We start from the raw sequence: 24,652 nt of genomic DNA, 5'->3' as shown, positions 1-24,652 counted from the left end.
GCACCAGGCCAGTAGGCAGATGATGTTTCCATCTCTGTTTTTGGAGCAAGGTGTCCAGGCAGAAGAGATTACAGAGGTGTTACAGAAACTGAGGAGGAGAAAATGTGACTTGGAAAGCTGGTGATTGTGGTACTTACCTAAAATTGGAGGCCTGGGTCATTATGTTCTAGTCCATTTGCATTTCAGAGAGAACTCTGCTAGACCTGGTTCTGAAGATACATGGCAACTGATAGGAACAACTTAGAATAGTATGCAAAATCTTTATTCTTACCAAAAAAGATGTGTGATTTTTGCAGTCTTGGCTTTTTTCTTAATAGCATTAGTATATATTTGAACAGGGGAGGAATATTGAAATTCTGTTGGGTTTTGTTTTATTGCTTAGTGTAAGAATAACCAACCTAACAATTGGACATCGATCTATTTTAATTGACAGCACCCTTTCTCAGGTTATCCTAACTCATTTTGAGTTTTCTAGGAATTCTTATTCCAGTTCATCTAGTTCACTCTAAAGTATCAAGAACTTTAAAATTAATTCTCTTGTTCTTGTCCTAAATAAAGTTGTTTTGCTTTTTTGTCTCTTTTGCTTTCCTTCATTCGTATATTGTATCTGTTTTCTTTCCTCTTGCTTGCTTTTTTCCTTTTTTCAACTCCTCCTTTTATTATCCCTCTTTTATCCTCTCTTAACTGTCAACTGAATGAATTGTTACACTTGGATTACAGTCTTTTATTCCTGTTAAACTGACTGGCACTGGTAGTCCTTCACATACAGCATTCCTTTCCTAATGTGCTTTTGCAGATGGACTTTTAAGTGTAGCTAGGTAATGTATGGAATTGCCAGAGTTGCATTTCGTTCAGCCCTTTAATTGTACAGAATTCAATAGCTTTTCCATGTGCAAAGAAGTACAAGAGAAATGCAGAGTATTTTAAGAAAGTTGATTCGATAATGATCCAGATATGGTCAGTTGCGTTGTGCCTGTACCTTCTCATTATACTGTGAGAAACTTAAACCTGGGCAGTAAATTCAACTTTAGACAACTAAATTTAGCTGTTATTCTAGTTGTAAAATATTAAACGGAGCATTTCTAAGTCCGACTTTGTCACAGTGTTCAACTGTTTTTCCGTTTTGATGTCTGGTTGCCTTTCAAAGGCAACGTGGAAGAGAAAATCTGGTTTCCTCCTTGTAGTTTGTGGTTAGAATATTTACAGGAGAGAAGAAATGCTGCCTGTATGAGACTGTCTGTACTACTAATCCATGTCTTCTGTGTTGTGTAGGCTATCAAGTACTGGCTCCCACTGCCTATTACGATCAGACTGGTGCCTTAGTAGTAGGCCCTGGAGCGAGAACTGGCCTTGGTGCCCCAGTCAGATTGGTGGCCTCAACTCCTGTTCTAATCAGTTCTGCAGCAGCACAGGCAGGTAAGTGTTTGATCCTGCATGGAGGTTTCTTTCACTTCTACACTGAATCTTAACAGTAATGATGATTGGTATTTGATATTATTGATGTTTTCTATGCATCTGTGAAGTTTCCTAGTTGTGAAGGATATACTGTGCATGCTGCCTTTCTTACTTTGTCTCCTCCTGTTCTCTGAGACTGCTGTTTCTCAGATGTGGTTTTCCATTTTTAATTTGAATTTACAGTCCCCTCCCCATACATACACAGGCATGTTTCTGCAAATGTTGTTACTTGTCAGATAGGAACATTTTCTCCTTTCTCTCCCCATGCATATAACATGCACTTCTCATCAGTCCCCTAAATGGTGTCCTCTGGGAAACATCATTTCATTGCTTCGGCCTGGCAGAAGATGGACTGCTCTGGAGCCTTGCTATGCTTTTCTTCTGAAAGTATTTTCTCCTGAAATGTGGGACAAGGAAAATAAGTATAGAATGGACAGCAGAAGAGGAGAGTTAGTTATATCATAAGTCTCTAGTTTTCATCTTTTTTTTTTTTTAATCAGTTCTAAGATCTAGTACTACTTTACTGAACCATTTATTGCATTTGTTAAATTAAAATCCAAAATACTAATCCCAGAGTAAGTAATTTAATCTGTTTAGAAAATTAGATTTTAAGTTAATCTATAAGCTTCTTTCTCTATGCAGAACTCACTTCTGACATTAGTAGCTGGAGATGTCTTTGAATGACTCTTAGCTGCAACTCTGCTATTGCAACTTTGGATATCAAAAGTTCAGTAAACAGTAATGTGTTTACACTGAAAATTCCCTTATTTACATTAAAAGTTCTACAGCCTTGATTAGCCTACAACATATGCTGTCTTCATTTTTTTCCTTGGGTAATTATATTGTGTAATACTACAAAGTCTCTTTTAGTCCTTTAACATGTGAATTTCTGCTTGTGTAAGAGGGCTTCAAAAAATACAGTTTAGCTCTGAATAGTCCATTTTCAGTCAGAAATGTTTGAGAGAGTAATTATGATTGAAAACGTGTGTTTTACAGCTGCAGCTGCTTCAGCTGGAGGAACAGCAAACAATCTCGCGGGAGCCACGAACGGTCTATTTCGGCCACTTGGTGCCCAGCCACAACAACAGCAACAGCAAACAAATAGTAGCCTACAATCCAATTCATTTTATGGCAGTAACTCTTTGACCAGTAACTCCCAGAGCAGTTCCCTTTTTTCACATGGTCCTGGCCAACCAGGAAGCACATCTCTTGGCTTTGGAAGTAGCAGCTCTTTAGGAGCAGCTATCGGCTCTGCACTTGGTGGATTTGGCTCATCAGGTAGGTTGTTAATATAGTGAGGACATTCTGTGAGACTTTTGTGTTAAGCTAAAAATGTATCTGTATCAGGCATACACGTAGATGTCTACAAAGAATGCAAAAATAGGTTATTTGAGTTTAAAACAAATTTTAGGGAAGTAAAAAGGGTTTTTTAAGTTCACTTGGGCTCTGTGTACAAGATGCATTTTTGAATAATATCTTGTCGTCATAGATATCTCCAAAATACTTCTCCATACTGATCGCTGTACTCTGGCCCAGAAGTTTGTTACTGTTTTTTAGTAAGCCTGCTTTTATTTTCAAGGAGGTCTTTATTCTGTGCCTAAAATAACAATTGATGATATTTGCAATATGCATTCTTTTGTTTTAATTTTCATGTCAGGAAAATTCCTAATTTTTTTCAAACAAATTAAATAGCATATGACTTTCTAAATTTGCAATGTTAGTTTCCATAACATTTTTATAGGATTTATAAAATAAAAATTCTTAATATACACAAGAATAATCCTTGTTAACTCTAATAAAGTTTAATCTTAGATACAATTAAGCCTAAATAGTTCTGTGCAGATTTGGGGCCTTAAATTATTTCAAGATACTCTTAAATATTATCAAGCCATTTCTATTAAAAAAAAACTAAAATAATTGGTTTTGTCATGTTTCTGCTGTGTAGCAGAAATTTCATATGCATACAGTTTTTAAACATGAGAGGTAGGTTTTCTTATATTTCAGATTCAGTATTAGTGAGGCAAGAGAAATACCATTTTTTAAAGATTATTTCCTTTGGCTATAAATCTCTAGGTTTACGGCACTGAATTGCCTCTTATTAATATTATTGTAGTGAAATCAGTGGAGCATGTTTATAATCTTATGCATCTTGCAGATGGGTAGAAATCGGGGAAAATGTACGTACTCTAACAGTATTTTTTTCAAAATTAAATGCCCTAAGGAAAGTTAATTTTTAAAAAAATTAAATATTAAAACAAATGTTAAAAGTGAAGAAAAAAAAGAAGGAAAAACATACCCTTCAATGTTAAGACATGATACTTGTTATTTGGTGACTAAGTGTAAGTGACTAGTGACATCAAATATTCTGCAAGCCAACACAGTTTTTCTCAGTGTTGTTTTTAATAAAATAATTGGAAAAATTATTTACTTTAACATAACTAATATTGGGAAATCCAGAATCAGGTTTTTACACTGATCCTCTCTAATACTTGATTTTAAAAAGGAGACTCAAAACATTCCATTTTTATTTTAAGAAAAATAAAAAAAAAAAGACAAATTTTGAGGCTACTCAGTTGTGTAGAGTTTTTTAGTTTTCCTTAATGCCACAGCAGGTAAATTTTATTTACAAAGTAATTGTGCTATCCAAGTGCTGTATTCTGTAATATAACTTGTCCTGAGCTACTTGCAGGATTTCAGTGAATCCTTAGCAGCTGTGTTTCACTCCAGGTACAGTTTCATTACATTGGTAGATAGTGATGATAAGTATATCTGCATTTTAATGCAGTGCATCCATTTAAGCCTCTAGATAAAATAGATTTAAGTCATAAAAGTTTTTATCCAGCTTTATCATAAGGACCTCCATAGAACACAAATTTTAGTTGTGTATCTACTTAAGAACAATCAGCATAGTTCTTTCTAGGAAAGATTAAGCCTTTTTCTTGTAGCAAAGGTCAGTTCCAGAGCTTTGTCCAAAGCCCTGAGCATGGACAGCACATGCTGAAATCTTGCCGTATCTGAGGTGATTTAATTAGCATGGCAGTATCCACAGGGAAGCAGGAACCCTGTGCTTTTGCAGTTTGAGAAGTGCTGATGAAAGGTGCTATCTAAACCTGAAATATTTTTAGTATTATTATTAGAATAAATGTACATTGAAAGTGCCCTTCTGCCAAGTAGAAATTGTACTTGCCCTAATAGCCACTTAAAAAATGCTTCCTGATTATTTATTTTTAGAAAGCTCCTGAGCTGTATGTATATATGAATTGAATTACACAGATGAATACTTATAAAAATGGTATTAATGCATGTTGAGGCAAATTGAAAACAAGCCTAATTTTTTATCTGCCAAGGTTTCAGCCTCTTTGTAACTCTGCTCAGTGTGTTGAAAAGATTGAATTTCAGTTAAAATATAGCCATGAAAACTGATAGATGGCAGTACACATCTTGCCCTTATGTTTTCAGTTTTTGCAGGGAGGAAAAAAAAAATAGCTCTGCAAAAAAATGTAAAGGTGAGCATGTTCTAGCTTGAATAACTGAACAAAGTAACAACTGGAAGTGGCAAACATAACGTATGTTGCGGTAATGGCTGTACTTACAGTCTCTGTTCTTTTATATAAAGTTATTCATCCTCCATTTTAAAGATTTAGGTACATGATGATAAGTTACTGCAGCTTAACAGGTAGCCAAGAATTAGATCAACCTTGGCAACTTTCCACATGCCTTCTCCTGGCTTGTAACAACTGTAGAGTAATTTCATTAGATTAGGCAGGGGCAAAGAGGAGTAAACTAGTGCAAATTATCTGCTGGGTTTTGTGAGCTTTGCTTATGTGTGTGAAAATGCAGCTCAGCTGCATTTGGTAACTTGGTAAGCTGCAGTAATTTAGCTGAATAAGAAACCTGAAAGATGGAAATACAACAATCCATCATGTAGCATTGTATTAACATTTATGTGGTTCACTGAGGCAGAACCTGTAGAGCTGGTCTCAAGGCTTGAGATTTCTTTCAACTGTTGCCTTAATTTGCTCTTCTGGTTTCTTATTCTCAGTCTCCTTGCCTAGTTAGTCCAGTATCTTTTCCTTCTGGCTTCTCCGCTAGTATGTCTTCCTTCCCAGTTTCCAGGCAACATTTATCTCCTGCTTCCCTTCCCGCTCCTAAATATGTTTCTGTTTCTACTCGTACTGTGTGATGTTCCCATCATCAGCTTATTATTCCAGTCTTTTTGCCCCACAGTCACATATACCTTCTACAGCCTAACTTCAGATCTGCTTTCTTCTCATCCTCAGTTCCACTGAAAGTGCTTTCTAGTTTTTCTTGCAGTCTCCTTGTTGGCTCCTTTGTCTGACCTTTTTCTCCTCCTCCTGGTTTCCTTTTTTCTCTTCCCCCCCCTCCCTGGTCTATTTCTTGTGTTTGGCTTTTGTATCCTCTGCACTTGAAATAGAAAATATCCTTTTCATATTATTGCCTGATGGGCCTTCCCAACACAAGGTGGAATCTTGGACAGCAGTTTCAGAGTCTGTTTTTGACATGGCAGACAGAAGCCTACAAGTTCAATTGCAGGGAAAACCTTTATCAGCCATCACGGAAGTGCTGTGTATAGTCAGGAGTTTTCAGCTGTGAGTCTGTAGCAGATCTGTGCTGAACTTGGATGAACTGTGATTTTGCAAAGATTTTTAGTTCAGTCAAAGAGAGTGAAAATAAAGGTCTCCTGTTGCTGGCATATTTGGTCTGAGTATGTGAAAACTTTACCTTCTCAAGTAGGTAGCTGGATTATTTTGGTAAGGATAAAGCACATGTCCTTGACAATATTTCTGAAATGACAGTGTTTGGACAGAAGTTCTTTGAAAAATTTTGTCCAACTAAGTACCTGCCATGAAAAAATATTAGCCAAGTGACTAATGTGATGAAAAAACAAATTAGTTTCTTAAAGTCAAAGTATCAGGTGACCTTTATACTTGGCCATGCTGCCAGCTTTAGTAGAAAGGTACTTAAAAAGGGTAAAGTTTATGGAAGTATAAATTCCAACCTTTCCTTTTTAAGTTGGAGTCAATTTTCCAAATTCAGCTTACGAAACATATTTGTTATTAAAGTATCCATAATCTTGGTTTTGTTCATGAGTTCATTTGTTCAATGTTCCAGTGTTTAAAATAGGCACTCTAGTTTAATATTTCACTAGTATGCAGCAGATACTAGAATTTAACATTTCTAAAAATTTTTTATTGTTCTCCTAATTTGTCCTAGACTGTTCATCGCCCTGCTGAATGATGCTGTGCAGGATAACCAGTCCTTCACTAATACACTGTTATCCAAAGCCTCTAGTCTAATTTGACTTTCAGAAATACTGATAGCAGTAAAATCACACTTTTAATTTCTCACCTTAATTTTCCTATCTCTGCTCTGCTTCTCATCTTCTTCTTAGCCTATTCCCTCATATTTATAGTATCTTTTAAAAAAAACTTCTTTGAAAGCCATAATTCTCCTAGGGAATTTTAAGTAGTCATTTTTTTCCTACAGGTGAGGGGTTCACAAACAAGAGGAAGTTCAGAAACAGCTGAACAGCAACATAGATCATTCTGTGAACCCTTAGACAACAACTAATTGCCTCTAGACTTTTTCCTGAAATGAGTATCACTCTCTGAGTAATAATTAATGATGGAAAAAGTTATATCAAAGACTTTCATGGAAATATTTTTAGAATCATTTATTCTATAAAGTGACAGTGTAATCTAATCTTACAAATTCCGTATGTGTCCCAAAGCCTGAAGCCAGGCGGTTAAAACAGAGTACTGCAATATTACTGTGAGAAGTCTAGTATGAAATATTGAAAGATGTGGACATTGGTGAAATTACTTGCCAGTGGTGTGTTTGTACCCACTTAGATTTATTTAAAAGCATGTGTGGTTATCACAGTAATTGTCTTTGTCATAACGATTGCTGTAATTATTGTGATCGCATCTGTTGTTGCCCAGCTGTAGTTGGGGATAGGTTTTATTCAGTTGACACTGTGTAATTAGGGTCTTTTTATTTCTTCTTCAGTTGGCAGTTCTGCAAGTAGTAGTGCCACAAGGAGAGATTCTCTATCTACTAGCTCTGACTTGTACAAAAGATCTAGTAGCAGCCTAGCACCCATAGGGCAGCCATTTTACAATAGTCTGGGATTTTCCTCCTCTCCAAGTCCAATAGGCATGCCTCTGCCAAGCCAAACGCCAGGACATTCACTTACGCCACCGCCATCACTTTCATCACATGGATCCTCATCCAGTTTGCATTTAGGTAAAAAAACCAAAAACAAAAAACCAAAAAAACACTTTTTGTTTGTATGTGTGTATGTATTTCTATGTGTAAAATATATGTTGCATAAGAGATGTCACATTACCTTTGCTGTTAAACAGTTTTGTAATGAAGAGGGGCCGTCCCTGAAAGGTGAAGAGCACGCTCAAATGCTCATTGATTTGACAGTGGAGAGCACTCAGCTTTTGGCAGTATTGGGCCAACAACTGATTTTTCTTCCCTTGCAGAAGCCCAATAGAGAGCCCAGTAAGAATTATTGGTCCTTTTCCTATTATGTTTCCACAGTATGACAAGCAAAGGTGCATTAATTTTGTTTCTCCTTCAGTGTGTTACCTCTTTAAAGGCATTTTAAGATGACGTTGTGTTTAACAGTGAAGTGACTTTCACTAGTGCCCCTTACCATGATAAAGTAGAAGAGTGAGCGGTGCTCTCAATGTAAAATGTATTGAAAGGTGATTTTTGCATCAGTCAGCCTACAACTCATGGCCCAGATGCTTGGCCAGGAAGACAGTAGTTTATCACCAGGCTGGTAGAAGGAAAAAAAAAAAAGGCATTTGTGAAAGAAGTAGCAAAGGCATTGTCAGTGGTGGCTCTCTGTTATCAGATCTGTGTTTCAAGGAATGGTGATAATAATCTCTTAGAAAAATTTTTTTGCTACTTAGATGACATGGGAGCTCAACCTTTCTTTAAAAAAATTAAAAATAAAATGAAATTAAAAATCTAAAGAAACCCCACCACAGTCTGTCTACATTATATTTAGAAGATAATGCCTCTAACCTGAGGTTACCTGATAAACTTTTTTCATTTTTTACTGCGAATATTTGTGGTAATTTAATTTGAATGCTAAAATCATACAGTGAAACTGGATGTAATTCACGATTGAGCTGCCTGTTGCTCCAGTAACTATTCAGGGCACAATTCTGTGCTTGCAATAGGCAACCTAATCCCGCATACTTCTCTTAGTGCAAATAAAACAGGAAAAAAATTTTAAAAGTGCCTACCAGGATACACTTTTAAGTGAGAAATGTGTGAGTGATTTGTATACAAGGTTAAATAATTAAAATATATTACATTTACAGTACAGTGTCACCTTCATGGTTAAGTGCTGAATACCCAAAGTAAAACTGGGCAAGGGGATGTTTCAGCACGTTTTATTTTTTTTTACTTACCTTTTTTCCTTTTTCAGGTCTACAAAGTGCACCTTTGGGCTGAGACCAAGCATGGAAAGTTTCAGCCCAAATGGAGGCTTTTGAGAAAGTTCTGAACATCTGACAATGGGGTTATCATGGAAATCTTTTTCTTTCTTTCTTTTCAAAGTACTCTCACAATAGTTTTCATATTGTTGAAAACTATACTTAAATCAAATTTTGGAAGGCATTATCTAAAATTTAAAACATTCGAAGTTTTGTGTTGTTTCCCATTTGATAAATGTTAAAAGACTTTTTTTCAGTTTTGAGAAAATAAGCTGTGATCAGTATAGAGGATTGCCTCTATCAGCAGAAATTGTTAAATACTGACTTTGACCCATTTTGAACTGTTTGGCAGTGTGAACCAAGCCTAATAGTTTGTTAAAATCATGTACTAGATCAGTGTGTAATGGCCAGAATATACAGTTGTACTCTGAAAATTGACACAACCTTGTTGGCTTCCATGTGTCCTCTTCATCTGCCAAATGAAGTGGACCTTGATTACTGGTAAACTTTTTGCTACATTACCAAATCAGTCTAAAATTTGGAAATGGAGGTCGTTTGGATATTTGCTTTCACAAAAAATGCAGTAATTTTTTTAGCCTTTCCTGCACCTCTACCCTGTGTCATATTTTTGCAGTTACATCCAAGGTGCACCATCTCAAAGTTAAAGACTATTTCTGCAGTTAATTGTCTGTCCTGTTACATTTATTCTGGTGTGTTCATCAATCACTCTTGGAAGCATATGTTTTGTTCTCACATACAAAAAATTAAAAAAAAAAAAAAAATCAAAGTTTTCTCACCACATGAGAAGTTATACCTGAAGTCAAACGGGGAATATATTTTAAGAAGGGTATGGTTATTATGTAGTCACTTTTCAGAGTAGAACAACATTGTAAGTTCATGTCTGCATGCAGTTTCCATTGGTATTCTGATAATGCCTGTCAAACACAGCTCTCCCTCCACCTTCAAAACTTGTCCTGCCTGCTTGTATCAACAGGTTCAGCTAAGTTTAACTCCTGTTTTAAAATGGGCATCAAACTCGATTGCTCCTGTTTCAGCCACCAGAATCTAGAGCACAATACTGGGAAAGGGTGCATGATTTTATAACCCCTTTGTCAGACACTGCTGCAATTTGTAGCTTAAAAGACCAATTTCCCTTTTACAAGAAATTAATGATATTTAACTGTTTTTATCTCTTCTCACCAACTTTTATCCAACATCCTAAAATAGGAATGTGCTAATGACTTTGTACTAGTGTCAGTTTTCCTATATTTGAAGGGATTTGTCAGTTGTCTGTAACTGCTTCTTTACTGTAATCAGTTGGAGCAGTAAGGTCATGAATTTGAACTACCCTTTCACTCCCAGGGACAAAGAACTGCAAGAGGAAGTGTTTTTCCAATGTCATAAAAATCCTTTTAGGTTGGTAGTGCTTACTCTAATGGTACATTGCAGCATTGGTGTAGAGAAGGATTTTGAAATTCTGGGCTTTTTGAGGTAATTATTTTCTGTGTTGCAAGCCAAGCTTGTTAGTAGTTTGGATTGATGTTGTTTTATCTTCAGAGGTGGTCATTTTGGGGAAGAGTAAAGGCCCCTTGGCCGAGGCAGAACGGAGAGCTTTGCGTGGCCTCTGCTGTTGTATCTACTCTGTAGGGCTGCAGTAAACCAGGCATAATCAGCACTTCCATTGATTCCTAAAATATACACAACGTGTACATAGATATGTTTTCTATATGAAGATGAAACTTTTAGCTGAGGATGAGATGAAGCTACTTTTTTACAAATGAACAAATACTTTATAGAATGTTACTAGAAAGTACTGCTAACACAGTAAATACTGTAAAAAACGGTTACTGTGCGGTAGATCTGGTTTCTGCCTTAATTAGAAACAAATGAAAAAACACTTTGATAAGTACTAACAGACTAATGCTATCAAAATAAATGTGCCTAAATCTAGTTTTTAGTATTTTTTTTCATGTTCTCCTTAACATTAAATACACTATCCATGTTAAGGAGTTAGTAATTTTACATGCTCTGTGTTTTTGAAGCTTAGTAAGATGCTGGTTTAGATAATCTGTATCCCCTTTGTATCTCTGTGCCTTCTCTGTGGACTAGCCAGAGGGATTTAGGTTCAATTAAACTGTAAAACAACTTAATATTATTCAGTGCATCTTCGTTTTATGAGACCAGAAGTTATAGTAAATGATTATGTGAAGAATGAACTGCACACTTAATTTCCCAAGAGTTTGGAATTGTGTGGTTATACTGATGTCTAATAAGTATTTAAATTTTTCAGTGCTTTATGCAGTAGGGTATGTACCCTAAGTACTTTATAAGACCTAGTTCCTAGTTTGGAATCAGAATCTGTAAAGCAAGTGTCCCGAGCTCTTGAAGAACATGGGGATGCTGCAGGCTAACCAGAAGGATTTGGGTAACTAGAATTCAGGTTTCAGGGGTTTTTTTCCAAGCTGTTGACACCGTTTTCAGGAAGGAGACCACATATCTGTAATGTCCACACTAATGCTTTGGGGGTTTTGGACTAAGAAAATAACAAGTACAGTATTTTAAGAAAATAGACCATTGTACACACAAGTATGTCTGCATGTAATAAGTACCTGTGACAATATGCCTTTTTTGGAGGGGTTTTTACTGTTTTTAAAATCTGCAAAGTTGCCACTGAGCCAGAACATTCCTGTAATGTGAAAAGTTACGTGAGAAGAAAATCTAATTACTTATTAAGTTACTCTTTTTTTATAATAGTGTCCAGTGTTTTACAAGGGTAAGCTTTCTGTGTGCTTTTGGGTACTACAGCTTCTTGTAGGCACAGTTGGTGTGCTGAAGCCTTCCTGTATGATGGTCCTGCTTAATGTGATTGAAAGAGTTTCAAAGGTGAGACAGGAGCCTCCCAGTTGCAGCGTAGTCATCTTACAAGTCTTAAAAAGCGATGGTTCCCAAATTAGACTGAAAAAAGGCTTGATAATCCTGAGTGTGAAATGTATTCTATATTAAACATACATAGCATATTTGTTAAAAGCTACCCGTTCTTAGTTTCTGGTTTAGTTGCTGGGTAAATTGTCACTTTTAATTTATACAATCATGAAGGCTCAGGTTAAAAAAAAAAACTGAAACAATTCCCGATTCACATGAGCAATATTATAACTGTATGCTGATTGTGAGCATATCATCAAAACTACCCTGTTAGTTTCTGGCACAGAATTGAGCATATGATAAGTGGAGCAACAGAGATGCTACAACAGGAAAGTAGCCTGTAACTTCCTTTCAAGTGGGCTTTGGTGCCCTCTCGTGATATTAAATAGTGTTACTGCACAGCACTTAGAGGGAAGCCAGGATTGCATTCATGTATTTACATAGTCTAGATGAGAAATACCATAATTTCAGCTGCATAACTTCTTGTTCTTTGGAAGGCCTTTCCTAGAAGAGAAATGACCGTAGAGCATCACTCTTCATACTGCTTCACCTGCAGAATGTTGGGTTTCTTTTCTCCTTGTGTTTGTTAGTACCATGTTGCTGTCACCTCTTTTCTGGAAATAGTGCTTGTCAGTGGAAACTGAAAATGATAGTTACAAGAATCTGATTTTCCTAGCTGTATAGAATTAAGAGGCTTTAATTTAAAAGAAAACCTAGTGGTTTTTAAAAGGTATTGTGGGGCATAAAGTATTCACTGATACTTACCACTAAATTTTGAAAACTAATTATAAAATAAATACTAATTATTCCTATTTTAGGGCATAATACCATACGGTGCAATAACGTGATGCTTGATGTGTCTTGCAGAGCACTAACATCTCAGATTCTGGTATTGCAATTTGATCTTTTGAAAAAGATAGCTTTGCCATTAATACATTACCAGTCCACTGTAACACTGTTGCCTGGCCTTATAAATACCTGGAACAAAAAGAAGGCTTGGCTGGGGCACTGTCAGCTGTTTTCTTTTTTTCTTTCTTTTTTTTTTTTTTTTTAATTAAGTTTGTAATAGAGCACCATTCAAACAGCACATACTGCAATTTGTTTTAAATTCAAATGTAGTTACTTATTCTGTTGACTTTGAAAGGGCTTCAGTTACTATGTCATTTTCTAGACAGGAAACAAATTCTTTCCTTTCCCAATTCATGCTCAATACTTTTAGGGGAGTTTTGGGGTTTGTTTTTTTTTGTTTATTTAGTCTGGTTTTAGTAGTAGAGTTGAGGTTTCTAGGTGGGAATTGTATTTGAATATTTCTGCTTGCAGTGTAGTAAGAGTATCCCTTTAGAAAGTTATACTGTAGTTGGGAAAGGTACTTTGCATTCTTTTTGATTATTCCTGCCTGTTGCAAAGTGGGGAGAGAGGCCTACTGGAGGAGTTCAGAATGACACAAACTGATCAGAGGGAAGAGAAATGCACAGGACTGTGAGGTGACAAGAGCTGTAGGTGGAATCACTAGCAAAAGGGAGTAGGACTCAGACATAGGAAGGCAATTCAGTTCTTCGAAAGTAAGGAAAGATGAAGTGTAGTGCAAGTGATGAGTGTTTGTGCAGCAAGAAAAGGGCTTCAGGTTTCTACAAGGAGCTTCAGTTTGATATAGCTGTGGTTGGTTTAGAATGAAGTAGAACATTTTTAGTTACCTGGTTTGAAATTTGACATACCTAGTGCTTACAAGAGGTATCAGATTGAAAGCCTGGGATGCTAAAGTCATCAAATATCCTGCAGGACAGGTACAGCATGATGAGAGGCACCACGTGTGCATCCCTCAAAAATGCCCTTACACACTGTAATTTGGAAAGGTACCTCACTAGGGACTGAAGGGTAGTTCAGATTTCATGGTCTATTTTGAAACAATTGGCTAACTTCAAGACTACTAACAAGAGTATAAGCCAGTACAACTTGTGGAGTGCAAATCTGCCCACTAAGCTTAAGACCCACCCAATTCTAAAAGTTTCTGTAAACCTGAGTGGGTGCTCACTTTACCTGCTTTGATACATTCTTCTAATGGCATTTCTTTTCCTGGTGCCCTTCACATAAAATAAAAATGAGGAGGAGAATGGTTTTATTTATTGGAAGATAAAACTATCTAACTCCTCCAGCCATAATGAGGTAAATATCAGTAATGAGACAGCACTGTTGTTTTCTCTGGCTCCAGGGTGTATCCGTAGTTCTAGTACACTTGCTGGTTTTGCTGTTGCTTATTTTCCTCGTGGCCTTTACTGACAGAGCTGCTTCCTTGTAGGAGGACTGACAAATGGTAGTGGTCGCTATATTTCTGCAGCCCCCGGAGCCGAAGCAAAGTATCGCAGTGCGGCAAGTACCTCCAGTCTCTTTAGCTCCACCAGTCAGCTCTTCCCTCCTTCGCGCCTCCGTTACAGTAGGTCTGACATTATGCCTTCTGGACGTAGCCGGTTGCTGGAAGATTTCAGAAACAACCGTTTCCCTAATCTTCAACTAAGGGACCTTGTCGGACATATTGTTGAATTTTCCCAAGACCAGCATGGTTCTAGGTAATTATTAAAGTACAGTCAATGACTTAATAACGTTTTACTGCTTTGATACTGTTTTATTAGCATCGTGCGTTTGAATGAGCTGCTAGTCACCTTAATTCAAAGTGTGCCATTAGTTGGAACACATGCCCTTATGATGACCTGTTTCTTCTCTAGGAAATTTCACTATAAAAATAGTATTAATTTAGCTGCCTGTAGAAGTTCTCAGTGTAGAAATAGCCTCATAACTAGACTTGTAAACTCTAGCATTTAGGTACCAAAAAGGCGTTGATTAAGAAAACAAAGTATGTGGCATCTGGAATGCAAAACTATTTTTCATCAGTACATCATCAGGTACTTAGTTGTTATTATTCTTTTCATCTTTGATCCTTTTCAAATGAAAGTTTTGAAGTCTTAATTTTACTAAAAAGTATCCTTTTATATGCAAAGGCACTACTTTCATTTTAATAAATTTTATAAATGTTGAATGCTTTCTTTAGAGTTTTGAGGTGTCTCATTGAAACAGTGTTTGAGAGGTTTTCCTGTTGTTGATATGAAGCATAATGTACTTTCTTGCACTCAGATTTATACAGCAGAAGCTGGAGCGAGCTACTCCAGCTGAGCGCCAGATGGTATTTAATGAGATCCTGCAAGCAGCATATCAACTGATGACTGATGTGTTTGGAAACTATGTAATACAGAAGTTCTTTGAGGTAAGCATAGCACTAGGTGTATGGATGGAAATGCAAACAAAATGCTGTAAATCTGATGAAATTTAACTGGTTTTGTCGTAACATCATAGCAGAATTCTACTGGACTTCCGTGAAACCCAAGTGTATAACACTGCACGTGTTTTTCTGTTCTGTATCTCCTGCTTTTTGTCATAATGGGGCACAGTTTCTCTTTACACTGGAGGTGCATCTGTTGGTGAACACTGTTGAAAGTACAGGCTGCACACTCAGGCTTTTGCAAGCCTTTTAGCAGAACTCGCAGAGACTTTCAACAGATGAAAGTGAACATAAATATTTGAAAGATACTTTGTATTGGTTAATGCATCCTGTTGTAGAGTGGGTCTGGTAAATGCTCTTGCATTCAGATAGCTGTGTGAATTTCATCTGGTGCCGTATATGAGGAAACTCAAAATATATTGAAGTGGAAGAATTTTGAGTAAGGGATGTCAAAAGATGCATCCAGTATTACAACAAATACTATTTATAACAGCTTTGTTTTCTCTTAAAAACTGTGGTAAATAAAAAAAGCCTTATCAAAGAATTACAAGATTTGGCTTGCACAGAGAAGAAAAAGCAATACCCATGTCCTGGAAAACATTATATGTAGGAAATGTATCTAGCACAGTGTTCTTTAAATCAAGGATCATATCAAAGTGTCTTGGTGGATAGAAAGTGAAGCTGGAAAATGTCCAGTAAGAAATAAGACAGTTACTGTAAACAAGAATGTTTAAGTGATTAGTCTATGAAACAATGTGCTCACTATTTTTATTTTTTTTTACAAATCAAAATATCTTCTAAAAAGTGTCACTGACATGAGTCAGTATGTAAGGTCTTAATCTGGCTCAAGGGTCATCAGTTACTGTTTTTTCCTTAATATTAAGTTAGATGGATACATAGATAATTATTGTCAATTAAGTGTTCTCATCCTAATGCTGAGGAATAGTACTCAAGAAGAGTGCACTTGGCCTGTAGTGTATATATATATGAAATATATAGAATATATTTTTCTATATTCTAGAGACCACATAAGTATATAAATCCCAGCATGCTGCAATATGTCTTCATTTGTTAACTGTATATTTATTTTCTTTTAGTTTGGAAGCCTGGATCAAAAGTTAGCCCTAGCAACACGCATTCGTGGTCACGTTCTGCCATTAGCCCTCCAGATGTATGGTTGTCGTGTTATTCAGAAAGCACTCGAGTCAATCTCACCTGACCAGCAGGTAATTGTAAGTTAGAGCAATACTTTTTTATTTTATTCATATTTTTTTATTCTGTCCATCTTTTTACTTGCTTAAATTGTTTATTTTAGTTGTTTAATTAATTATTCCCTTCATCATGAAATGCCCTAGGCACTAAAACAGTTGTTTAAATGAAAATGCTGAGACACACAATTAACACCAGTAAATGTGAAGGTTAGAGTTAGGATGAAATGAATTTTTTTTCCCTCTTTGTGGGGGGAGGAGGGCAAAATCATGGTAAAGACAAGAATAATCTTTTCCTTTTTTCCCAGAACGAAATGGTGAAAGAGCTGGATGGCCATGTTCTGAAATGTGTGAAAGATCAAAATGGAAACCATGTTGTACAAAAATGTATTGAGTGTGTTCAGCCCCAGTCACTGCAGTTCATCATTGATGCATTCAAAGGACAGGTAGTGTCAGCAGTTCATTTCCTCTTCTGGGAGTTGCTTAGATTTGCAGGCCCTTGTCCATCGTTTGCATACACAAGATAGCGTTTGACACTTTGCAATCAACTTGTTTTAAATAAGATGAAAATAGGGATGATAAAATGGAAAAGCTGTTGAAGAGACAGTTAACATGTGGTGAAAAGATGAATCTGTTGGAGAGGAGGCTCTAGAAAGACCTGTTTGGATATATTATAAATACACCCGGTGGATGTAATATAAGTACACACAAGGGCTTTGGTGTATGGGCAGGCTTTATATTTGTGTTTTGTGGTAACACCATTTCAGATTTTCTTCATAACTTTTGACAGAACCATTTTTGATATAATAGTAAAGTATGTGGTCTCTAGAATATATTTTTCATTAAAAATTCCATTCTCTTCTTCTGTTGCTTATGTTGCACATATGTCTTTCAATTCTTCCCGATTAATGTGTATTGCTAAGGAAATACTGTCATGAGGTACAGTGATCTGTTCTCTACATATGGGCTGATGTTGAGTGAAGGAGTGTTTACTTAAGGTTGGGGTTTTTGTTTTGTTTCCAAAAAAGTTATTAATATAAGGTGGATACTGTGCTGCAGGCTAGTGAATATGCTGCAGCTAAATAACATTTTAACACCCTGAGACAAGCATGTACTTTCATCATCTTGAGAAGAATCATAAAAATCTTACTAACTTGGCCATGTAACTAAATTCTACTGTAATGAATGACCAAATGTATTTCCTAATAAAATCTGCAATAGCTTTCATATTTTACACAACAGCAATACTGAATTACTGTGGTACATAGTAGTAAATTGCACACCAAAGTTTCTGGGTCGGGGCTTTTTATATCAAAAAGTGTGTATGAGGTACATGAGATGCAGTTTCTAAACTGTAAATAGAGCCTGTTGACTGAAGTGTGACTATGTTTACTAAACATTCATCCTAAGCTCCAATTAATTATATATAGAAAATACTAGCTAGTATGAAAGTAGCAAAAGAAAAATGCCATGCTTTAGTCATGTCACCTAGCAGTACATATCCTTTTCACCTGCCTGCATCATTTGGGTTGATGTCCAATCAGACAAGATTCTGTGTTTAGTCCTGACCAACACTTAAATCTTCTGAATTAATTCCCAAAACACAAACCTAGTTTCTGGAGAAGCAAGCAAAAGGAATAAGCAAGATTTTGGCTGTACATTTTGAATAGTTATTTACAAACTTTGTATCTATAACAGGGAGCCTGTTGGATGTCCTGGAATGTGAAATTGTTGAAAATCAGCCACCATAATAGAACTCCTCTTTATAATTGTCCAAATCTTAAAATTTGAGAATTAACTAAGTTAAAAGAAAAACTTGAAAGTTGAACAGTGCTTAACTAAGGGTCATATTTCCAGGCTTTCCTTTGCAGCTACGTAGGCTAGAAACATGATAATGAACACTTGAGTTCTTGGTTGTATGGGTACTGGAATCCTTGACACACAAAAACCTGATTTTTCATCTTTTCCTGACTTTGACTGGAGATGGAATTCTGGTCTTGACAGGCAAAATGTTTTTTTTAATAGTAGTAGTTGGCATCCTCAATTCCATTTTGATTGCAGTAATATTACTATATCTGTGAATTTCAGTTGGCTTAACTTCAATTTACAATCCTATTTCAAGGTATTTGTACTTTCAACTCATCCATATGGTTGTAGAGTAATTCAGCGTATTCTGGAGCACTGCACTGCTGAGCAGACTTTGCCAATCTTAGAAGAACTGCATCAACACACAGAACAGCTAGTGCAGGTTAGTGCATGTGTACTCACTTCTTAATGCATTTTAGAGCTTTTTGTTGTTATCATAATTTATTCCTGTGTCCTAGTTTAAGAAATAGTTTAAATGCATTTGCCTCTTTTTAGTTTTGTAGACATTGATTTTTTGTTTTTCTTTCCTTCCATAGTTTTAATGAAAATGAATTTGGAAGTTGGGAGGCAAAGAAGATATAAAAAGCCTTTTTCTTGCACTTTTGACTGTAGCTGCGAATATACATTGTAAATGCACAGAATTAGTATATTTTTATTGCAAAGATTGCCTTGTCTTGATTCACTCTGGTGTCCTCCAGATAACTTCTAATAATGTCTAAACACAAATACATTGTTGAAATACTGGAAGGGTTTCTGTGTTCAGTAGGAATTTTCACCCGTAAAAAGGCAAGAATTGCCTTTTGCTGCATATTCACAATCAAGTTTATTTCTCAGTGGTTTCTTGTGTATACAAGTCTCTAGTTAAAACACAGCTGTCTTGGGGAACCAGAGTTCAGGGAGATATTACAGTTGTTAAAAAAGCATGATCCTAAATTTGAAGATTGCTTTCTTTAAGAGGATAAATGATACTCCAGCAAAAAGCTGGGTTTACAGATTATTTATATTTTTCATGTAAAAATTGTGGTCCATTAAGTAATCCTTGATGCAGTATTTCTTGCATCACTTTGTAATGTTGACATTATTGTATTTTCCTTATATCCATTCGAATAGTAATTTGAAACTTTATACTCATGTACAAAAGTTGTATTTATTACTTGGTATGAACACAAAAGAAAATTGAAGTAATCTTATTTTCAGGATCAATATGGAAATTACGTTATCCAACATGTACTGGAGCACGGTCGTCCTGAAGACAAGAGTAAAATAGTTTCAGAAATAAGAGGAAAAGTTCTAGCTCTGAGTCAGCACAAATTTGCCAGGTATTGCACGGCCTTCATATATTAAAGATTCACTAACCTTGTGAAGTTGTAGTGTTGGATTTATTTATTGTGTTACAAAAAGGATATAATTTTTTTTCTGTTGTGGCACTTTGCCTCCTAAACTTTCTTATTTTTACAGAGATGAACAGTAGTGGCATTACTATTCTAGGTTTGGGGAAGGGAAAGGGCAAGTGCTGTTCTGTAGCAAAACAGTGGAGATTCTATGGGTTTATGGGATGGCTTTTGTTCACTTTGTGCATGTGCAGGGAATGGGTTCCAAGTCCCCATGTGAAGATCTCAAAGCCAGGTGAAAAGCTCTCCTAGAACTTGAGTGATATGATGACAGTAAGATTGGAGTTCCTAACTATCAGTTATCAGTATAACAAGGCTCACATTAAAAAGTGGTCGTTCAGTCTGACAAAGATTTTCTGCAGTAGGAAGTCTCAAAGACTATTGAAGGAGTCCTGAACTATTCTGAAATTAGATCCTAAAATTCATCCTTTCGCGCTTTTCGCTGAATTACAGATTATGTGCCTTTTGCTTAAGGAAAAACACACCTCACAATTCATCCTGGATGATTTAGTGAGACTAACCTTGTCATCAACATTAAGTAGAAATGCACTCGACATTATGGGGGCATTTATTTTAAAAATTGTTTGCAAACTAGCAAATTTATCTGGATTTTTTCTTTGTCTAAGTAGAACTGTTCATGATCCTCTAACTTGCTTTATTTCTAAAGCACAAACTTAGGAGCGGAATGACTTTGCTGTGTTATAAGCTCTGATGGCCTTTCCAGCTTCTGAGATACCTGGAAGGTCAGAGATTTCCTCTACGAAAGGAATATTTGACAGAATCTCTATAGGTGTGCTCCTGGAAAGCACCTTTGTTCAAAAAGCAGGAAGCCTCGTATCTGGTTTTCTCTGTTGTGTCTTCAAAGGGCCCACAACCAAAATAGATGAACTAGAACACATTTGCAGCCTGAGGTCCAGTATATCTACTGTAGGTCCAGTAGAAAATCTCTCCTACAAGATAATAAGTATCAGAAAGTACCTTTTTTTTACACGAGTAGGGGTGTTTAATCCTGTAACTTTCTCAGTCATTACAGACTGAAGATTTGGAACTCCAGACTTGATGTGTTTGCAATACAGTTTTTACTGACATTAAGATACCTGAACTGTTCAGGAAAATTTAAAATTGCTATATAAAAGAATGTTGCATCTTCAGTCCCCCAATGCATTTATGTCTTATTTTTCAGCAATGTGGTAGAAAAATGCGTAACTCATGCTTCTCGTGCTGAAAGAGCTTTGCTGATTGACGAGGTGTGCTGCCAGAACGATGGTCCTCACAGTGCCTTATACACCATGATGAAGGACCAGTACGCCAACTACGTCGTGCAGAAGATGATTGACATGGCTGAACCTGCCCAGAGGAAGATAATAATGCACAAGGTACATTTCTACATGGTTGTAGTGATTAAAAAATGTTATATATGTGAATTTTTCTGCTAGAGCACCTTTCGCTCTAGATGTGAAACTCACTACTTCTGTCATCTACAACTTTATGCATAAGCATTAAATTCAGTGGAGCTTGGTAAAGCAGAATGCATTGAGGTCTCTGAGCACTGAGCTAAAAATAGAAATCTACAGAAAAGTTTCAAAAGTTGGATTTTGTAGCGTCTCTTTGTGCCAGCTTTTGTGTGAAAATACTCTTAATATGAAAATGTAGAATCTGTCATTGTTATTAATGTAACAGAAGAAATATGGGTAATACATGTAATACATCTCTTTTTGATTTTCTGGTTGTGGGTATAAATCCATTCTGCAGTTCCCCCAGAAGAGATTTCCACACTTGGTAACATACAGGCACATTTCCTACTTAAGAATATCCAGTCATGGAGAAAAGTGCTGTTGCCATAGTGGCCATGGGCTACTTAACACAGGGCCCAGGATATTCCTGCAGCTCTGCTTCCCCCAGTCACCAAAAGGACTTTCCCACAAAAGTATCACCTCCCTTCTGCAATGGGTACCTCAGTTATTTGGTGAGTCAAAATCACCACCTTGATATCTTTCCAGAAAATTCCAAAAGTTTGAAATACAGCCTCTTAGCATCTTTTTGCGTAGTATTTTGAAAGTGCAGTCACCTCTACTTTAAAGTTTGGATATTAAAAAACCAACAAATCTGTTTGTTATTACAGATTCGACCCCACATCACGACTCTGCGTAAATATACCTATGGCAAACACATTCTGGCCAAGCTGGAAAAGTATTACCTGAAGAACAGTGCTGATCTGGGGCCAATTGGTGGACCACCAAATGGAATGCTGTAAAAGACGAAGAGAAATGGAAGAAAAATTAAATTGTGAATTATCAAAACCTACAACTTAACTCTAAATGTTCTGATTTTTTTAAATCTATTTATTGACTTTGTTCATCCATTTGTAAAATTTTTATTCTTGTGTATATTTTTGGGGAGTGAATTATTAAAAAAAAAAAAGAAAAAATATCTCCAGCCCTGATCCGGAGACCTATCAGATTGGATGGCTGGCAAAGCACAGAATGCCTGTATATGATGTAATTGTATCAAAATAGCTGTCACATATTTTGTAAATTTTTACCTTGTAAAGTCACTGAAATAGTTTTTAAAGGGAAAAAGTACAGTATTCTTTTAATACACTGGCTTGCAATCTGGTAGGTCTACCCAGCATCATAGCACAACAGGTTTATAGAGTTGTATATAGAATTAATCCTTATTTTTCCCTTTAGTGTGAAGTCTTTTATACCAGATTAAAATTGATCAGCTGCATAAACATTATTTAACATGTTGAAAAGTTAAGTTGTGTTTTGGTGGTTCACAACATCCTATCCAAATAACAAAACAGGGCACAGCAAATTAAAGTAGGGAATAACAAAACAATGGAAACTTTAAAAGACTAGCTTTCGGCACTTGCTGTGGATACAGATTTTTTTAAATGGTGCCCTAAGGTTTTCTCTAGCGATGTATTAAAAATAAAGTGCTGTATATACTTATATATTTAATTGTTGTACAAGGTAGAGGGATGAAAATGATGGTGGTACTTCCATTCAGTCAAGTACGCTGTTGGAAAAGGAGTGAACCCTGTATTAACTTTACAGTCAGTTTTACAAGCAGGAAAAGTAGAGATTTGTATTTTTTTATTTTGCATATAGAATTGTAAGGATTTGAAAGTGTTGAGCATTTATTTTGCTTTCTCACTGTAGATGCGAAAAATAGGTAATGATGAAGAGAAAAGGGGCCACTGAAAAGTAAACTTGATAGCTCAACATTTAAGCATGATTGATTAAATATTCAGATAGCTTTTTGCTTCCTATAAATATATGCATTGTATACGTGTAGTTAATAGGTGTAAGTTTACAGTTTGAAAACAAATCTCTCGTTTCGATGTTTATTACAAAGCCTTGCTAATTTAGTAGTGATGCTTACCTTGGTTGTACAGATGTACATTTGTAAACCTTCATGCTGTAAATGTAATTTGTTTTACCCCTTTTTGGGACAAAAATTTGCATTTTAGTGTATATTCATATCCCCATTCCCTTCTTTCCCCCTGGCATATAGTGTTGTATAATGTAAATTTATTTCAGCAAATCAAGAGTGATTTTTTTAAAATTCTATCTTTATATGGTTTCAAAAATATGAACCGGCTTTCTTTTTATCTATTGTGAGAAACATTATGTTTTGTTTATAACATAGCTGTTGATTCTGTTCATATGGACACTTTGGGAAATCAATCTGTTTGAATTTTAAATTGGGATAAATAAGCATAGCAAGAAGTGGACTGAAATATTTGGTTATCACAGAAACCAATGCTTCTTCCATCTTAATAAATGTGGCATGATTTTTTTGTACAGAAGAGTACTGTATTTTTGAATAGCCTTCTCCCAGCATAAAGCAAATATGTATGATACTGTCAATTTTTTTCTCTGGACATATGACGTTGTAACAGTAACATAAAGATGATGTACATTTACAAGCGGCCTTATGTACATTTCCCAATGATCTTTTTAAGGCAGAATTGTGACCATATGTGTATAATTAAAATCCTTTTTAATCCTTTGCCTATGGAAATATTTTGGAAAAAGCTTACTTTGTATATTCAGTTTCTGAAAGATAAAGAAAGTGCTTTGTATGTTGTTGAAGTAAGTATTTTGTGTAAAACGTTGGATGGCTTAACCTAAAGTTTTGATCAACATGATAGTTTGGAAACAATGTCTTGAGCATTGACCAGGTAAAAGGCTGTTATGGTAGGGGTGTGATCACGAGGAAAGAAAATAGCAGTGGTATAAACTTGTAAAAGGATTTCTGTCATGTTACTGTTGATACCAGCTTTACATAACTGTTACTAAAGCGTACATCTGAGGCGCTGCTTTCCTAAGGGTAGCGTTGACTCATTAATAGGCAAATGGGAAAGTTTGTCCTGGCCTGCTTCCCATGCCTGCATGAAGTGGTGTAGTAGGCCTCGTTATTTTGAGTAAGCACAATTCTAATTGCCAAGTAGTTTTTGCATGGCAGTTCACAAAATCCCTCTCCAGAGGTGTAAGCCCTGTCACTGGAGCCAGAGCTTTCCCGTAGTCACCCAAAGGATGACTCCTGAGCCTCTTCTTGGGACACATCAATTCCCCTCAGTGACTATCTGTACCCTGTGTACCTGTGCCGTGTGTTATAATCCACAGAGCCGACATTCCTTCAGCATGTAAGACAGTACGTCAGGCTTTTGGGGATGTCCAGGCAGAAACTGATAATGTCCCAGTACTTTGTCCCTGTAGCACTCATGCCATGGTTGAATTTAAACAGTCCTGTAACTGTCATCCTTGGTGCTTTCAGTATCTTGAACATAACCTTCCACTTGCTCTCCTAAAATCATTTGTGCAGAAATTCTGTCCAGGAACATGAAAATCACTGGGTTTCCTTTCACCTATTTTAGGCTTTGGGTAGAACCACTAGACTTTTTGCTCAAGTATTGCTTTTTGATATAGATTGTTTATGGACCAGTTTGATTAGGTTTGACTCCAGGTGGCTCGTATTGAATAATGTAATGTTCACATGTATATACTGTAAAAATCAAAATGAAAATGTGTGAATAACACTGTGTGAAATACA

At 36.2% G+C, this 24,652-nt stretch overlaps 1 protein-coding gene across 9 annotated transcripts in view; it reads left to right on the top strand.

Annotated features, from left to right (window-relative positions):
• Nucleotides 1-24,652, top strand: part of PUM2 (pumilio RNA binding family member 2) — a 71,352-nt gene extending 46,700 nt beyond the window's left edge. For 4 of the 9 annotated variants that reach the window (XM_050314327.1, XM_050314324.1, XM_050314322.1 and 1 more), the window contains exons 11-21: nucleotides 1,273-1,416; nucleotides 2,452-2,733; nucleotides 7,486-7,722; nucleotides 14,152-14,419; nucleotides 14,982-15,111; nucleotides 16,224-16,358; nucleotides 16,643-16,780; nucleotides 18,457-18,582; nucleotides 19,398-19,519; nucleotides 20,775-20,967; nucleotides 21,714-24,652. In XM_050314327.1, the coding sequence (XP_050170284.1) occupies nucleotides 1,273-1,416; nucleotides 2,452-2,733; nucleotides 7,486-7,722; nucleotides 14,152-14,419; nucleotides 14,982-15,111; nucleotides 16,224-16,358; nucleotides 16,643-16,780; nucleotides 18,457-18,582; nucleotides 19,398-19,519; nucleotides 20,775-20,967; nucleotides 21,714-21,845 (1,907 nt within the window). In that variant the 3' untranslated portion in view covers nucleotides 21,846-24,652. The remainder of the gene's footprint in view (nucleotides 1-1,272; nucleotides 1,417-2,451; nucleotides 2,734-7,485; nucleotides 7,723-14,151; nucleotides 14,420-14,981; nucleotides 15,112-16,223; nucleotides 16,359-16,642; nucleotides 16,781-18,456; nucleotides 18,583-19,397; nucleotides 19,520-20,774; nucleotides 20,968-21,713) is intronic. The other 5 variants (XM_050314328.1, XM_050314326.1, XM_050314325.1 and 2 more) reach the window with 3 other exon arrangements.

This window comes from Myiozetetes cayanensis, unplaced genomic scaffold (assembly GCF_022539395.1).
Source record: "Myiozetetes cayanensis isolate MyiCay16 unplaced genomic scaffold, myiCay2020 scf2-11, whole genome shotgun sequence".
Classification (NCBI taxonomy): Eukaryota; Metazoa; Chordata; class Aves; order Passeriformes; family Tyrannidae; genus Myiozetetes; species Myiozetetes cayanensis.
Note: the sequence above shows the minus strand (reverse complement) of the source record. Positions and strands in the feature narration are given on the sequence as shown.